The sequence below is a fragment of the Hemitrygon akajei genome, chromosome 11 (genome assembly GCF_048418815.1).
Source record: "Hemitrygon akajei chromosome 11, sHemAka1.3, whole genome shotgun sequence".
Lineage (NCBI taxonomy): Eukaryota > Metazoa > Chordata > Chondrichthyes > Myliobatiformes > Dasyatidae > Hemitrygon > Hemitrygon akajei.
In genome coordinates this window covers 26,569,729-26,588,193 of record NC_133134.1, presented here as the reverse complement: position 1 = coordinate 26,588,193, position 18,465 = coordinate 26,569,729, and the positions used below count along the sequence as shown (strand labels likewise).

General features: G+C 40.5%; 1 protein-coding gene across 3 annotated transcripts in view; it reads left to right on the top strand.

Annotated features, from left to right (window-relative positions):
- The window catches only part of snx29 (sorting nexin 29), a 542,857-nt gene that overhangs the window by 26,819 nt on the left and 497,573 nt on the right, over window positions 1-18,465 (top strand). For all 3 annotated transcript variants that reach the window (XM_073060488.1, XM_073060489.1, XM_073060490.1), the window contains exons 3-4: window positions 4,873-4,925; window positions 10,055-10,179. In XM_073060488.1, the coding sequence (XP_072916589.1) occupies window positions 4,873-4,925; window positions 10,055-10,179 (178 nt within the window). The remainder of the gene's footprint in view (window positions 1-4,872; window positions 4,926-10,054; window positions 10,180-18,465) is intronic.

Sequence of the window (18,465 nt, the reverse complement as noted above, 5' to 3'; positions counted from 1 at the left end):
TTTCATACATAAGCAACACTTTTGAATTTGATACAGAACTTTTTTCCACAAATGTTGCTAAATTTAAAAGTACCTTAAGGTGGAAAAGCTTTTAAGTATTCCTTTTTAGGGTGAGACGTGAAAAATTCAAAGCTAGTTTGTTATGCTATTCGAGTAATTGGAATACTTTATGTAAATTTTTCATCGTTCGTTCTTTTCACTGGAGTTCCATATAAGATGGAGGATATGTAGCATAATTCTGCAAACTTGAATAACAGTTTTATTGGAAAAATATGAAAGTGTAGAGGGACATGGGCCACTTGTGAGCAAGTGGGACTTAGCATGTTCAGTTGAACTGAAGAGCCTGTTTGCTTGCTGTAAGACAAACATAATAGGAGTAATTTTTAATAGAATTGTTCAGTATGCAGAAGTTCACCCATTAACTACAAACCAATACATGTCCTTCTTTATTGACCTTTGTTGAGTTCTTTAAGATCTATATTTCAGCTCATTGTTGACATCATATGCCTTCTTGGATATATCCTAGACTATGAATGTACTGCTTAGAGGTGCAACTAAGATAAGTCTAAGCAACTTTTTTTTGGTTGCAATGTCTGTTATGGCCTCTTACCTGTAAATTTTTAATATTTGGTGAGTGAGGTGGTCATTTTCAACATCCAGTACCTGCTCCTGGATTCTACATTTTATTTACAGTGTAAGCATGTACTTTCAAAAGGATGAGTTTTGGTGCTTTTGTGTTATGAATGTTTAAGACCTAATAAAACAGATTTTGAAATGTCATTATGGTGAATAATAGCATTTTAAAATAGTAATTAATATGAAAATTGCCTGTTTCAAGGTACTTGTATCTCTGTGGTTCACAAAGAAGATTTGATGACTCCGAGTTGGTGTACACAATACCTAATAGATTCTTTAAGACAGCAAGAGTATAAATGAACAGAACTTAAAGTGTTAATATGGTGCATAATGGTCTTGGTTGAGAATCTTAGAATATGGTACATTCTTGACCCTTCTGATGAACCAAATAACTCAAGCTGAAGTGTCACTGTAAAATCTGAATGGGAGATAGGAACTTAAAATATAGGTTTGAATGTTACTTTCTATGGGATCTGGAAATAAAGAGTATAAACCCATAAGATGCTTGCCTTTTAATTTGAATTTCTTTTAATGCTAATATATATCAAATACTGTGAGTTGTAATCCATGAATAGATTTCCTCTAGCCTTAGATATACTGTGAGAAAAAGAAAGAAGACAATAGATATTAACACTAGACTTTCTGTAGATGCTCTATATCCAGAGTAACACACACAAAATGTTGGAGGAACTCAGCAGGTCCAGCTGAAATGCTTCATCAGACAATAGATATTGCTTGTTTTTATTTTAAATTAATTGCAAACTGAAGTAGAGCCTAGAACATAGAAAACCTACTGCACAATACAGGCTGTTCGGCCCACAATGCTGTGCCGAACATGTACTTATTTTAGAAATTACCTAGGGTTACCCATTGCCCTCTATTTTTCTAAGCTCCATGTACCTATCCAGGAGTCTCTGCACCACTGTCGCCGACAGCCCATTCCACACATTCACCACTCTCTGCGTAAAAAAAAAAAGTGTTGATATGTTTCACGTTGAATGATAATTGGCAATACAAATATAAAACAGTTGAGATCCTGAATATGATCGTTAAGAGCACCAAATATCTTGGTGTTCACCTGGTGGAGAATCTCACCTGGTCCCTCAACACCAGCTCCATAGCAAAGAAAGCCCAGCGGCATCTCTACTTTCTGCGAAGGCTGAGGAAAGTCCATCTCCCACCCCCCATCCTCATCACATTCTACAGGGGTTGTATTGAGAGAATCTTGACCAGCTATATCACTGCCTGGTTTGGAAATTGCACCATCTCAGATTGCAAGACCCTTCAGCGGATAGTGAGGTCAGCTGAGAAGATCATCGGGGTCTCTCTTCCTGCCATCATAAACATTTACACTACACGCTGCATCTGCAAAGCAAACAGCATTATGAAGGACCCCACGCACCCCTCATACAGTCTCTTCTCCCTCCTGCCATCTGGGAAAAGGCAGTCTGGGAAGCATTTGGGCTCTCACGACCAGACAATGTAACAGTTTCTTCCCCCAGGCTATCAGACTCCTCAATACCCAGTGCCTGGACTGACACCTTGCCCTATTGTCCTGTTTATTATTTATTGTAATGCCTGCACTATTTTGTGCACTTTATGCAGTCCTGGGTAGGTCTGTAGTCTAGTGTAGTTGTTGTGTGTGTGTGTTTTTTTTTCTCTAGTGTTGTACTGTGTCACGTAACACCATGGTCCTGAAAAACATTGTCTCATTTTTACTATGTACTGTTCCTGCAGTTATGGTCAAAATGACAATAAAAGTGACTTGACTTGATGTTTTAATATCCATTTTATTGTGGAATGTCATTTAAACTTTCCATTTTCAATGTTAAATGTTTTTTCTTTGTTGCTTCATTGGTCAAAACCTAATCTTTTAATTAGCCTTGCTGTGAGACATAAAATATTTGCATCCAACCTCTATAGCATTAATTGCTTCTCTGTTATTCTAAATGCTAATTCTTTGCTTTCCATTTGATGCATCTTCTTTCATCCACATGTTCTTGCACAAAGGAAATAGTCCAGGCTATTTTAATAGCATAGGTGAAAAGACAACAGCTAATTTTTTGGAAATGCAACCGAAGAAATTGACTCATCATAGAGCTCCACAGTGATCAGGAAATGTAACTACCTACTGCTCTCCTTAACAATAAAATTGTTAGTTTAGTTTCCAAATGAAAAGCAACCACAAACTGTGACATAACTGTTTTAACAGTTTCATTTCAGTAAATCTTTCAACTATATAGGCTGAAGAAAGCTTCCAAAGAAATGTGTTTAACTGATTTGATTCTGTAGTAAAAAGAATTTTACAATTTGTACATAGCAGAGAAAGGTAAATATAATTAATTAAATGTCAGAATAAAGTAATATTTCTGATCATATTTTTTCTCATTGTACTTTTAATGTTGTCCATTTTCTTTGCTGTTGTTTCCATTTTAAAATGAAAGGTAGAAAGGTAGCTTTTCTCCTTTTCATTCAAATTCTACTTAAGCATTCGCTAAGGATTAAGGAAGAGTTGCTTCCACTTCAGTTTTTTGGGTTCTGAATTGACTGATACTACAATCTACAGTGTGGAAACTGTAGATTGTCTTGTAGATGGATAGATTTTGAGGTTTTATGCTCTTTCTACCAGTTATGTAGGACTTCCGTGTTTATGTGATGCAAAAGCTTGATACCATCCACTTTGACCAGGGATTTACAGTGTATGAAGGCCCCTTTACAGTTCACCTGCTTTTGCTTCGGGATTATTGTTAAGCAAACTGATCATTGTCAGTTGCTTCAACCTCTCTTTTTCCAAATAACTTGTTACTTTTACTGTGATGTTTGTGATTCCACAAAATATCCAAGTTTCAGACTTTTTTGCAGGAAAAAATACTGTCATTGTAAACTTTGTGAGAAATATCAAAGCTGTTTTTATTCAAGAATCTTTTCAACTCCGATTCTTCTGTTTCCATACCTAGATGTCGGTATGGTATGTTGTCTCAATCATTTGTGGGGAGAAAAGCTTGTTTGAAGCTTGTTAGATAGTGCACATGTTGAAATTAAAAGTTTTATGAAATGTACAGTATTAAAAGCTATTTGCTATTCTGTCATTGGAGGTAGGTGGGAGTGGAATTTGACTTTGACATTTGTGTGTTCATGCAAAAGCAGATGTGATGCATATAAGTATTGTCAGAAATTATTTGGCTGAATAGACCATAAGACCATAAGACACAGGAGCAGAATCTGGAAATCCGAGCAACACACACGAAAGGCTGGGGGAACTCAGCAGGCCAGGCAGCCTCAATGGGGAAAAAAAAGTACAGAGAACGTTTTGAGTTGAAACCCTGCCGAAGGGTTTCGACTTGAAATGTCGACCACATTTTTCCATAGATGATGCTAGGCCTGCTGAGTTCTCTAGCATTTTGTATGTGTTGTATTCAGCCCATTGAGCCTGCTCTGCCATTCCATCATGATTGATCTCGGATGCCACTCAACCCCATACACTTGCCTTCTCGCTGTATCTTTTGATGACCTGATCGATTAGGAAATGATCAACTTCAGCCTTAAATATACCCATGGGCTTGGCCTCCACTGCAGTCTGTGGCAGAGCATTCCACAGATTCACTACTCTCTGGCTAAAAAAAAAATCCTCCTTACCTCTGTTCTAAAAGGTCGCCCCTCAATTTTGAGACTGTGCTCCCTAGTTCTGGATACCCCCACCATAGGAAACATCCTCTCCACATCCAATCTATTTAGTCCTTTCAACATTTGGTAGGTTTCAATGAGATCCCCCCGCATTCTTCTAAATTCCAGTGAGTACAAGCCCAGAGTTCCCAAACACTCCTCATATGTTAACCCCTTACCACACTTAACCCAGTCTAATCTCTGTTGATATATAGAGAAAGATGGGTATTAATTTGGCGTGACATGGTAGCTTAATGGTTAGTATAACACTATTACAGTGTCAGTGACCTGGGTTCAATTCTGCCACTATCTGTAAGGAGTTTGTACTTTCTCACTCTGACTGTGTTGAGTTTCCTCCAGGTACTCCAGTTTCCTCACACATTCCAAAAGGTTAGTAGGTTATTGGTTACATGGATGTAGTTGAGCCGGAAGGACCTGTTACTGTGCTGTATCTCTTTTTTTTAAAAAAAAAAGTTTGCCTTGAGAGGGTTGTCAAGTCCCCAGTGTTTCATAAGTTTTATGTACATTTTACTGTTTTCATTGCTGATAAAACTCTCCCTTTTTCAAATATAGTGCCAGATTCGCTTTGGTGGAAGAAAGGAAATTGCATCAGATGCGGATAGTAGGTAAGACACACTCTCATTTGTTCTTAGTGTGATTAATTTACAGTATACATTTATTGCATTGTTTGCTTTTGAGTCAGATTCCTATAACCATATAACCATATAACAATCACAGCACGGAAACAGGCCATTCCGGCCCTCCTAGTCCGTGCCGAACTCTTAATCTCACCTAGTCCCACCTACCCGCACTCAGCCCATAACCCTCCACTCCTTTCCTGTCCATATACCTATCCAATTTTACCTTAAATGACACAACTGAACTGGCCTCTACTACTTCTACAGGAAGCTCATTCCACACAGCTATCACTCTCTGAGTAAAGAAATACCCCCTCGTGTTTCCCTTAAACTTTTGCCCCCTAACTCTCAAATCATGTCCTCTCGTTTGAATCTCCCCTACTCTCAATGGAAACAGCCTATTCACGTCAACTCTATCTATCCCTCTCAACATTTTAAATACCTCGATCAAATCCCCCCTCAACCTTCTACGCTCCAATGAATAGAGACCTAACTTGTTCAACCTTTCTCTGTAACTTAAGTGCTGAAACCCAGGTACCATCCTAGTATATTATTATAGGAATTAAAGGAGTAGAACGTGTTGCTCCTCCAACTTGAGTGTGGCAACATTGCGGCAGTAGAGGAGGCCGTGGACTGGCCTGCAGGAATGGGAATGGGAAGTAGAATTGAAATGGGTGGCAAATGGGAGGTCCCACTTTTTTTTGGCATAGTTGCTTGGCAAAGTGGTTTCCCAGTCTGTGTTGGGTCTCACCTATACACAGGAGGCCTCACCAGGAGCACTGGATACAGTAGATGGCCCCAGCAGACTCACAGGTGAAATGTTGCCTCACCTGAAAGGACTGTTTGGGGCCCTGAATGGTAGTGAGGGAGGAGGCATAGGGGCAAGTGTGGCACTTGTTCTGCTTGCAAGGATAAGTGCCAGGAGGGAGATCAGTGTGAGGGATGAGTGAACATGGGCGTCACGTAGGGAGCAATCTCTGTAGAGAGCAAAAAGTGGAGGGGGGAGAGGGGAAGATGTGCTTGGTGGTGTGATCCTGTTGGAGATGGCAGAAGATTCAGAGAATTAAATGCTGGACCTGGAAACTGGCGGGGTGGGAGGTGAGGACAAGAGGAGTTCTTATCACTGGTGGGGTGGCAGTGGTTGGGTGAGGGCAGAAGTACATGAAATGGAAAAGATGCGGTTGAGGGCAGTGTTGGTAGTGGAGAAAGGAAAGCCCCTTTCTTTGAAGAAGGAGGACATCTTGTTAGTTCTTGAATGAAAAGCCTCATTCTGAGAGCAGATGTCGCGGAGATGGAGGAATTGAGAGAAGGGAATGGCAATTTTACAAGTGACAAGGTGGGAAGAGGTATGATCCAGGTAGCTGTGAGAGTCAGTGGGTTTATAAAATACATCAGCTGACTCCAGAGATGGAGACAGAGAGATCGAGAAAGGGGAGGGAGTTGTTGGAAATGGAACAGGTAAATTTGAGGGCAGGGCAGAAGTTGGAGGCAATGTTGATGAAGTTGATGAGCTCAGCATGGGTGCAGGAAACAGCAACAATGCAGTCTTCGATGTAGTCATTCTAGGGGAACTAGATGCCTGTAAATCTTGTAGATTGCATCTCAACAGAACTGAAGGCAGTATTCTCGTGGGAAGGTTTACTCATGCTGTGGAAAAGGGTTTGAACTAATTTGGCTGGGGGTTGGAAACAGAACTGAGAGACTCAAGGCTTTTGCAGGCAGCACTGTAATTTAAGGTTCAGCTGTTTCATCTTTAGTCCAGGGACAATACCCTGAGGGAGAGGGGCATGGAAATTAAAACCAGAGCTTCTTGGGCAAACAAAAGGCTAGGGAATAAAGTAGAACCCACTGAGAATCAGGTTGGTTACAGAAAGTACAGTGGGGAATTCAGAAGGAAATCAGAGCAACACAGGGAAAGCACGAGAGAAGATAGGTGGCAAACGTAAAAAGAAATCCAAAAGTACTTGGTAGCCATTTGAATGGAAAAAGAGTTGTAACAGTGAGGTGAGCTGGTCAGAGACCAAATACAAAATTTACTCATGGAGGGAGAGAGTGTGGCTTGAGTGCTAAACAAGTACATCAGTCAAAATATGAGATTCTAGAAAGCTAGAGCAACACACACAAAATGCTGGAGAAACTCAGCAAGTCAGGCAGCATCAGTCTTCATACAACAACATTCTGCTGGTTTCTTAGCAAAGAAAAATGAAATTTTGAAAAGTCCAGAGATTGATACGCTACAGTAGGTATGAGAAAGGCTTGCTGAATTTAGTGGATGAATCACCTGATCTGGGTAGCTTTGACATTGCATTATTTGCCTCTGTTTAAGAAGCTTTAAAAAAAAAAAACACTTTTTCAAACTACTCTTGACACTTTCACCAAGCACTGAACATGCACTGATTTCTTAGTCTGAATTCTACCTTTAGTAAATTGCTGTGAAAGAAAAAGCTTATTGTGTGAAAACGGAGTGATAAATTTGCTTATGATACTTCAGTGATAGCACTTTGATGTTCCATTGTAGTCATTTTCAGTGTCTTGCTGTCAGGGAGCATAGAGCATACATGTCAGGTCTGTCCTTCCATTTCGCCTTCATTTAACTTGGCGTTTTAGTTTATTTAGTTGTGGTGCAGACTCATCTTGCAGGTTTGATTACTTCATAAACACCATGCCTATGCTTTAGAGATAAATTGGATCATCTTGCAAATGGAAATTAAATAAATGTACAAAGCAACCATTCTCGACGTGGGCCTGTCCAAAAGACTACCCCACACCCTCGTTTCACTGTGTTCTTGTTGATAATTCTTTAATTTAGTTTGCCTAGGGAGGTGACATCTACCCATTCTGTTTAATCCTTTCTGGTCAGTATTTCTAAATACTACGAGAGGTAATTGATATGTTCATGGCCTAAGTAGAAGGAGTCAATTTTAGAAAACCTAGCACATTTATTTTTCAACATAGTCCCCTCCTACATTTACACACTTAGTCCAGCGGTCATGGAGCATATGGATCTTGGACCTCCAGAAAGTGTCCACAGCAGGGGTGATTGATAAGTTCGTGGCTTAAGGTAGAAGGAGATGAGCTCTCATTACATGCACATGCAGTTAAACTCTTTGAGCGATTATGCAGAAAGTTTGAAGTTAAAAACTCATCGGGGTGATTGATAAGTTTGTGGCCTAAGGCAGAAGGAGATGTTATTAATTTCAACCTTTTTGCATAATCACTCAAAGGGTTGAACTGTATGTGCATGTAACGAGAGCTATATAACTCATCTCCTTCTACCTTAGGCCACAAACTTATCAATCACCCCTGCTGTGGACACTTTCTGGAGGTCCAAGATCCGTATGCTTCACGACCGCTGGACTAAGTGTGTAAATGTAGGAGGGGACTATGTTGAAAAATAAATGTGCTAGGTTTTCTAAAATTGACTCCTTCTACCGTAGGCCACAAACTTATCAATCACCCGTCCTTGGTAAGTATGACAATTGGTTCTCTGCAGAAATGGAACAATAATGAGATTTTGTTTAGTTTCTGGTTATTTTATGTTGATGAAATTTGTTCAAAGCAGATGATAGTGCAGTTTGAACAAACTGTTGTTAAATTGGTGACATTTTGTGCAGTGTGCTTGGTTATCTCATCATTCTGTGTCTGCTTTAAAGGACTACATTTTGATTACATTATTCTGGAGGTGAAATGGATTTAAACTTTCACATTTCTTCTCATTGAATTTGAACTGGGAACAGTGTTATTACAGAGTTAATATTATCTAGTGACTTAGTGTCTGTTTTAGTTGAATGCACTTAGACGGTGAACAGGATGTATTTTTGCCTTCTGGCTTTTTCTAGAACAGAAACCTGAAGACTGGCAAAGGTTGTTTTGATAATACACTCTAACATCTTTGTTATGGAGGCCTGGTCAGACCACACTTCGAGTCCTGTGTTCAATTCTGATTGCCTCATTTTAGAAATGATGTGGAAGCTTTGGAGAGGGCACAGAGGAGATTTACCAGGATGCTGCTTGGATTAGAGAGCGTGCCCTATGCAGGAAGGTTGAGTGAACTGGTGTTTTTCTCTTTGGAGTGAAGCAGGATGAAAGGTGACTTGATAGTAGTGTATAATACTAGGAGCCATAGATAGAGTGGGGATTTTAGGAAACATCCATTTCAGTTGAGTGGAGGAAAGTTTACGGAAGATGTCAAAGGTAGGAGTTTTTTTTACACGGAGTGTTATGTGCTGGAACACACTGCTGATGGTGGTGGTATGGCTGGAACAACAGGGACATTGAAGAGGTGCTTAGAAAGGAATATGGATGTAAGAAAAATAGAGGGTTGTGGGCTGTGTAAAAGGGTAAGGCTAGATTGATTCTTGAGTAGGTTTATTCAGTTTGGCAGAATATCATGGGCTGAAGGGCCAGTGCTGTACAGTTTTATGTTCATTTTAAACTGTGAATTACAATATATTCTACTGATGTGCAGAACTCTATTTTCAAACTTCACTTCCTTGTTATGCTTCATCAGGAAAGAATTTTCTGACATATATTGAAAATATTTAGGTAACTGAAATCAATGTAGTGCTTGCTAAGCATAACATCAAAAAACAACATTAAAATGACTTGAGCTTTGGCAATGTAAATAATTGCAAGTTAGATTATAAATTGTTTTAGAGAAATTAAACATATTGGGTTAAGGTTAACGTCACCTACAATTGTAAAATATGATTCTTTCCCCTTTCCATTTCTGATGAAGGGTCTCGGTCTAAAACATCAACTGTTTATTCCCCTCCATAGATGCTACCTGACTTGATGAGTTCCTCAAAGACTTTGTGTGTATTACTTAAAACTTCCAGCATCTGCAGAGTTTCTTGTCCTTTTAAGAGATGATTTGTTTTTCATTGTACATGGTTACTTGTATCCGATTTTTCAGTAATTTACGTATGGGGTTCTTGTTCACGTTTGGAATATTTGTTCAAATGTTCTCATGTCCAATTTTATTGGTGTTCACAAATCCTAGCAGAATGAAACTTTTTAGGAAATGCTTTGCCATCTCAGGTTTCAGCAAGTATTAGATTTGTAGTCTTGGCTCCGAACAATCCTTCTGTCATACATTTCACTTGCTCTGTTAACAGGGTGATCTGTCTGTGTGCTCAGTTTGAGACTGTGCTGCAACATGGCTTAAGAAGAAGCAAAGGATTAGCACTAACTGCAGCTGCTATCAAACAAGCAGCAGGATTTGCCAATAAAACTGAAACAGGTAACCACACAAATTTATACTGTGTTGTTTATCAACATTAGGTTTCTTTGTTAAGAATGAAACAGTGCTGTAGTCCAAATATAATCGATTATATATTAAATATAAAAGATTATGCCAGGAAGCTGTTATAAACCATTGCACTGATATTCTCCTTTGACCTTTTCAGTACATTTCATTCAGTTTGTCTCTTGGGCAGATACAATTATAAATGCTGCACTTGCTATCTGCTAGTTTGTGGGTGGGAAGCATTATTTTAGTGAATCAGGATTCTCGAGTGGATTTTAGGAATTCCTAAAGGGAAACAGCAAACCATCAGGTGCATAGAGCTGGGGGCACCAGGTCATTGTGATGGTTGAAAGGGATAAAACGATTATATCTTTGTTAGATTATTGCTGATAAATAATTTTGAAGTTTCAGACATGACTAAAGCATTCTTTATATGTTAGCCCTTTATGGAATCTTCAGTCTATGATGTGCTACATAGTTTAAAAAAAGATTCATTATGGAGTTAAAAACTTAAATAATTTATAATGTGAGTAAGTGATTATAAAAGAAGTAGTTATGTTGCTCATTTTTTGCATGAACAATCATGCCAGCATTTGAGAGGCGTAATTCTTACTTGCATGAAATATACTCAGTTCTTCCAAATGTGTCAATTTATTTTGGATTTATGGACTTTTAGATAAATCTTGCTTGCAATTTTTTTGTTTCATTGCTCGAAGGTGTCTATCATGGATTTCTTTCATGTGGCATAGTTCCAGTTCAGTTCATGATCTCAACTTCCTTTATTATTTTAAATACTTTCGACACATCAACACTTTAACTTCTTCATCCCCAAGGAACATGACTTGCATCTAGAAATCACTATAATTCATCTCTTCAACCCAATTTTCAATCAATCAAGTACAAATGAATGCATAAACCTACCAGGAATAGGAATAGACCACTCTGTTCCTTGAACCAACTCCACCGTTTAATATGATTATGGCTGATTTTGTCCCCTGTTACGTATTCAGGCAACAATAAATATATGTGAGTTAGGCAAGGGTTTTTATAACAAATAACACGTTTATTAAACACTGAAAACAAACCCCCCAAAAGTAAACAAACACTAACGTAACCAGAAAACAGCTGCTGTGCGGCAGCTTCACAATTCTTAAAGCGATGTTGCAATAACAGTTGTTTAAAGCGATATTGCCAAAAGTTCAAAATGCTCAGTCCATTTAAAAGGAGAGACTTTTTAAGGCGATTTAAATTCTCTTCCACGTTGTTTTCCTTCGATCCCCGGCGTCGAACTCTTCCCACGTAGAATTTTATGAAACGTAACGGGTTTAAAGGCACTGACCTTTGCTTCCACACTATTCTCAATCTCCTGCTATCCCAGCAGAGATTAACACGAGAACAGTCAACGAAATCCTTCCGAATGAGGATCACACAAGGTCGAACCCAATCCACCGTCGAAAATCGATTCTCCTCGATCTTTAACTTCCAAACTTTTATCTTCACTCTCCACAGTAAAGAAACTGCTGGCAATGACCTTTTAAACTTTAGGCATTAGATAAAACTTCATCTTTCAACTAAACTGCGTCATCACATTAAATCACGCAGTGGCATGAAGTCAACTTGGCAAATCCAGCCACGAACTGCCCCTCCCCACAGGGTGGGGTCTTCCTTTTATACCCTGTATAAAAAAAAAACCTGTCACATGATCTCTACTGGCGGGAAAATGACGTCACTCCACCATCACAAGACCATTACCTCAAGTCCAGTATAACTTCAACCCCAGTCACGTGACAAGGGTATCACTGTCACATGTCACGGGTACGTAACACCCCATGTAAACTTTCACCCACTTATTGAGATTTTGTTCACCTATTCCTTAAAAATATTTAGTTCCATCATCTCTTGAGGAAAAGTTGTCCAGAAACTAATGATGCTCTGTGGGGGAAGAGAGATTGCCTCATTGCTGCATTAAATGGGCTATCCTTATTTTTAAACAAGCATCCCTTGTTAGAGAATTTCCGACTGAAGGTAATATTCTCTCCGCATCCATTGTATCAAGACCTCTCAGAACGTTTCAGTCAAGTATCCCCTCACTTCTCTGAACTCCATTGTATTCAGTTACTCTTAATACATCTAATCTTACCCCAGAAGACAACCTGATGGAAGGACATTGCCCTAAAAAGTTACCTCTGCTTCTCTTTCCACAAACAAAATGCTTGAGGAACTCAGCAGGTCAGGCAGCATCAATGGAGGGAATAAACAGTCAACGCTTCAGGCCAAAACACTTAGTCAGCCATTCCCGATGAAGAGTTTTGGCCTGAAATGTCGACTGTTTATTTCCCTCCATATATACTGCCTGACCTGCTGAGTTCTTCTACTATTTTGTGTGTGTTGCTCTGGATTTCCAGCATCTGCAGAATCTCTTGTGTTCTCTTTCCACAGATGTTGCTTGACCTTGCTGGGTATTTTTAGTACTTCCTTTTACATGTAAAAAGAGTCAAGAATAACTCAAATATTAGTTTCTCATCATTCTTTCACTTCCTTCTATCTGTCGGAAACTGTCTAGAACATTGGTACTGTTTCATAGAAACCTAACTAGCAGTTTGTACATTAGTAAGTTACAACAGACAGTTTCTCATGGAGATGGTGTTTCAAACAACTGTGTACGGCATGCTTGCATTTACTAAGTAACCTGCATTGCCGTAATTTACCATTTGTGAACTCGTAATATCTAGCAACATATTTTTCATGGCTTACTCATTTCCTGAATGTGGCTGAACAGCAACTGTTGGAGTAATTGTTAAGATAAATGATGAACTGTTTATCTGAATTTGAATTTAAAATGTGCATTGATCTCTGTTGTGCAGTTGATGGGCCAGGAAAGTCTACGTTGACTGCTTCCCCATTTCAGTTTACCACAGAACCTCGTAGTTTTGTGTGCCCCACAATCAGCAGGAAACACTTTCCTGCATTGAACTGTTCAATACAATTTATTGTTGCCCCTGTATTATATATGATACAAATTGTATCATTTTATGTGGATGTGGCAGTAACCAAGATCAACAGTATTAGTTTCTACAGTCTAAGATTTAAATTTTCTTGTGCTAGAATTGACTCTATGAGCACAGCATAACGATAAAACCATCTGAAGAGGAAGTCTTTTCTGACTGAATAATTGAAAGTATTGATTGCTTCTGTGTGTCTGCACACCAAATGATTGGTGTAAATGCTTTCTAATATGCTGAAGAAGACCAGCTGCAGCCTCAAAATATCGGTCTTATCTCATTGAGTGAACGAATTCAGGACTGCTTTTGGGTCATTTGACTTTAATAGCTTTTAATTGAGATGTTATTTCTGAATAGGTTTCAAAATAGGCTTCAATTTGCATGACATTAATAACTTTGTCATACATTGATGCTTTGTATTTGAAATATAGTGTGCCTTTAGGTATATAGATGTTTTAGAAGCTGTGTTTAGTTATTTGTTCTGGAGTTGCATAATTAGATTGTAATTCACTGTCCTCACTTGGGAATAAGTTTGTAACTGTTTGTTTAATGGTAATGTTGTTTTCTTGTCCAAATATTCTGATTGCACTGTTAAGGCCAGGATACAGAATAAATGACCACAGGCATTAAATTATTTGTCTCCTTTGAACTCTGTCACAAGAGATTAGCAGGTATATGAGAAAAAAATAAAGGATGTTTTAAAAATCATCTTGAAAGAAATGTATCATTCCCTTTGGAATTTCATGGCTGTTCAAAGTGGCGAAGCAGCATTTAGAATAATGTTGGGCATCTCAAACCTATCCATCAGGCGTACAGAGTTGCCCTCTGTGGGCGAAGAAATACAGCACCTTACGAACTATCCATCTGCCTGACCTGCCTGGTGTTTCCTTCTTGTTCACTGGAAGAGTCTGCAGCTCTCCCTTTGGTCACATCAGTTGTTTCAGAACTGTATTGGAAGCTATTTATCCTCTGTGCTGAGAGCTGTCTAAGAAGAAAAGGCAGAGTGAAAATTCCAATGTTTCTCTTAAAAAATATTTGAAAGAGCTTAATGATAGATGCTACCATCTGGGAAATGGTACCACAGCATTAAAGCCAGAACAAACAGGCTCCGGGACAACTTCTTCCACCAGACCATCAGACTGATTAATTCACGCTGATACAGTTGTATTTCTGTGCTTTATTGACTGTCCTGTTGTACATACAATTTATTACAAATTACTATAAATTGCAAATACAAAATGTAAAGATTTTTACTCATATATGTGAAGGATGTAAGAAATAAATTCAATTCAGTTTTTTGAGGCATCCCCCTTTGAAGGTTTCTTCCATGCTAGGGAGGCTTGTGCCCATGATGGAGCAGGCTGAGTTCACAACTTTCCACAGCCTTTTCTGATTCTCTGCAGTAGCCTCTCCATACCAGACGGTGATGCAACCAATTAGAGTGCTCTCCATGGTACGTCTGTAGACATTCGTGAGAGTCTTAAGTGACATACCAAGTCGTCTCAAACTCCTAATGAATTATAGCTGCTGTTGTGCATTCTTCATAATTGTGTCAATATGTCGGTCCCAGGATAGATCTTCAGAGATGTTGACACCCCAAGAGCTTGAAATTGCTCACCCTTTCTACTGCTGATCTGTCAATGAGAACCGGAGTCCACAACCAACTTCTTGGTCTTACTGACATTGAGTGCAAGGTTGTTGTTGTTGTGATACTACTTAACCAGCTGATCTATTTCACTTTTCTATGCCTCCTTGTCATCATCTGAAATCCTGCCTGCCATAGTTGTCATCAGCAACTTTATAGATGGCATTTGAGCTGTACCATGCCATATGGTTGTGGGTGTAGAGAGAGTAGAGTGGGCTAAGCACGCATCCTTGAGGTATGCCAATGTTGATTAACAGTGAGGAGATGTTATTTATGGTCTGCACTGACTGTATTCACTCGATGAGGAAGTTAAGGATCCAGTTGCACAGAGAGGCTCAGGTTTTGGAGTTTGTTGATTAGTACTGATGGTACGATGGTGTTGACTGCTGAGTTATAATCAATAAACAATAGCCTGAGGTAAGTATTGCTATTGTCTAGTTTTTCTAAGGACGAGTGGAGTGCCAGTGAGAATGCATGCGCTGAAGACCTAAAATGATGAAATGATAGGCAAATTGTAGTGTGTCCAGGTCATTGCTTAGGCAGGAGTTGATTCTGGCCATGACCAACTTCTCAAAGTACTTCATCACAGTAGATATAAGTGCAACTGGATGTTAGTCATTGAAGTAGCTCACCCTGTTCTTGGGCTGTGGTATAATTGTCGCCCTTTTAAAGCAGGTGGGAACTTCCAACTGCAGCAGTGAGAGAACTGAATTGACTTTATTTCTTACATCCTTCACATACATGAGGAGTAAAAATCTTTGCGTTACATCTCCATCTAAATGTGCAATCATCGTAATTTATAATAAATAGAACAGTCGGTGTAACATAGAAATACACTCAAATCAGCGTGAGTTAATCAGTCTGATGGCCTGGTGGAAGAAGCTGTCCCAGAGCCTGTTGATCCTAGGTTTAATGCTGCAGTACTGTTTCCCAGATGGTAGCAGCTGGAATAGATTGTGGTTAGGGTGACTTAGGTCCCCAATGATCCTTCATTCCCTTTTTTCACACCTGTCTTTGTATGTCCTGAATCATGGGAAGCTCACAACTACAGATGCACTGGGCTGTCCACACCACTCTCTGCAGAATCCTGCAATTAAGGGAGGTACAGTTCCCATACCAGGCAGTGATGCAGCCAGTCAGGATGCTCTCAATTGTGCCCCTGTAGAAAATTCTTAGGATTTGGTGTCCATACCAAATTTCCTCAACCGTTTGAGGTGAAAGAGGTGCTGTTGTGCCTTTCTCACCACGCAGCTGGTGTGTACAGACCACATGAGGTCCTCGGTGATGTGGATGCCAAGGAACTTGAAGCTGTTTACCTTCTCAACCCCAGATACATTGATATCAATAGGAGTTAGCCTGTCTCCATTCCTCCTGTAATCCATAACCAGCTCTTTTGTTTTTGTGATATTGAGGGAGAGGTTGTTTTCTTGACACCACTGTGTCAGAGAGGTGACTTCTTCCCTGTAGGCCACCTCATGATTGTTTGTGATGAGGCAAATCAGTGTAGTGTCATTGGCAAATTTATTTAGCAGATTAGAGCTGTGGGTTGCGACACAGTCATGGTATACAGGGAATAAAGGAGGGGACTTCGTACACAGCCCTCGGGGCTCCAGTGTTGAGAGTCAGAGGGGTGGAGGTGAGGAAGCCCATTCTTGCTACCTGCTGGCAATCTGACAGGAAGTCCAGGATTCAGCTGCACAAGGCAGGGTCAAGGCAGAGGTCTCTGAGCTTCCTGTTGAGCTTGGATGGAATTATGGTGTTGAATGCTGAACTATAGTCCAAGAACAGCATTCTCATGTAAGCATCCTTCTTCTCCAAATGTGTAAGGATGGTATGTAGAGCAGTGGCTACTGTGTTGTCTGTCGATTAGTTGTGTCAGTAGGCGAATTGTAGGGGGTCCAGTTTGGGTGGTAGCAAGCTGCAGATGTAATCCTTGACCAACCTCTCATTTGACCAGCATTTGCTTATTATTGAAGAGAGTGCGACAGGATGCCAGTCGTTCAGGCATGTTACCTTGGTCTTTTTGGTACAGGGACAATGGTGGATAATTTGAAGCAGGAGGACACTCTACACTGGGAGAGGGAGAGATTAAAAATGTCTGTAAACACACCTGCCAGTTGTGCTGAGCACATCCTGAGTACTCGCCCTGGGATGCGTCCAGTCCCGCAGCTTTACAATTCTCCACTCGGAAACACCTGCGTACTTCACCCTCAGAGATGACCAGGTTGTAGCGGTGTCTTTCCTCAGAGGCTCAGAGTTAGCGACATCGAACCGAGTATAAAAGTGATTGAGCTCATCTGGGAGAGAGGGTGCAATGTTGGTGGCACCAGGACGTTTGGCTTTGAAGTCTGCGATGGTATGCAAGTCACGTGTGCTATTTGTTGTGAATTTTGACTCAATCTTGACCCTGTATTGTTGTTTCACAGCCTTGATAGCTTTGCGCAGATCATAGCTGCTTCTCCGGAGCTCCTGCTGATTGCCGATAATGTAAGCTCTATGTCGTGTGGTTGGTGTTGCTTGCACAGAACTATTGATCTGGGGTTGCAGGTTCAGGAAGACCTTGACCAACTTCTGGGGACAACATTGCTGATGCACTTCCTGATGAAGCATGTGACTCCATCTGTGAACTCGGAGACCTCCTCATCATGAAAGACATTCCAGTCAATATCATCGAAGCAGGCCTGCAGCATGGAGGCTGATTGGTTGGACCAAGCAGTGGACGGTTGTAACTATGGCCATCTCTTGTATCAGCTTCTGCCTGTATGTTGTCAAAAGCAGGATTGAAGAGTGATCTGATTTTCCAAAAGCTGAGCGAAGGAGAGCTTTGTAAGCATTGTGGAATGGAGTGTAGCAGTGGTCAAGTGTATTATCTCCACAAGTGCTCACCTGGATGTGCTGGCGAAACTTCGGAGAGACTTCTGTCATCGACGCTCGATTAAAGTAACCAGCGACAATGAAGGTAGCCTCCAGCATGTTGATGGTATCGTACAATTCCTTGAGAGCCAGGTCAGTATCAGCCTGCACTGGAATGTACACTGCTGTGATGATATCGGCCATGAACTCCCTAGGCAGCCAGTAAGGTCCGTACAGCAGCACCAAGTACTCCAGGTCTGGGGAACAAATGGATTTGAGGGCATGCACGTTCTGGGGGTCGCACCAAGCATTGTTGACCATGAAGCATACCCCTCCTCCTTTACTCTTCCCAGAGAGGTTTTTTGACCTGTCCACCTGGAGCAGGGAGAACCCAGAGGGCTCGATAGCGTGGTCCGGTATCTCCTCCATCAGCTAGGTCTCTACGAAGCATAAAACGTTACATTCCTTTGTTTCCCGCTGGTAGGAGATTCTGGCTCTCAGTTTGCACAGCTTGTTGTCCAGGGACTGAACGTTAGCCAGCAGTGTGCTAGGGAGCAGTGGCTGATTTGCATGTCGTCTCAGCCTCACCAGGCCGCCAGCCCTTCTCCCTCGCCTCCGGCGCTTCTTCCAAGGTAGTGCAGTGTAAAAGGTGAGTCTGCCATGAATCCCACAAGCAGGGGATCCCAGTTTATGAAAGGCGATACATGGTGGGTAAATGCCTTCTTTCCAGTGTTCAGAAGGGTCAGTCTATTGTATCTGATGTGACTATCAGCAACTTGA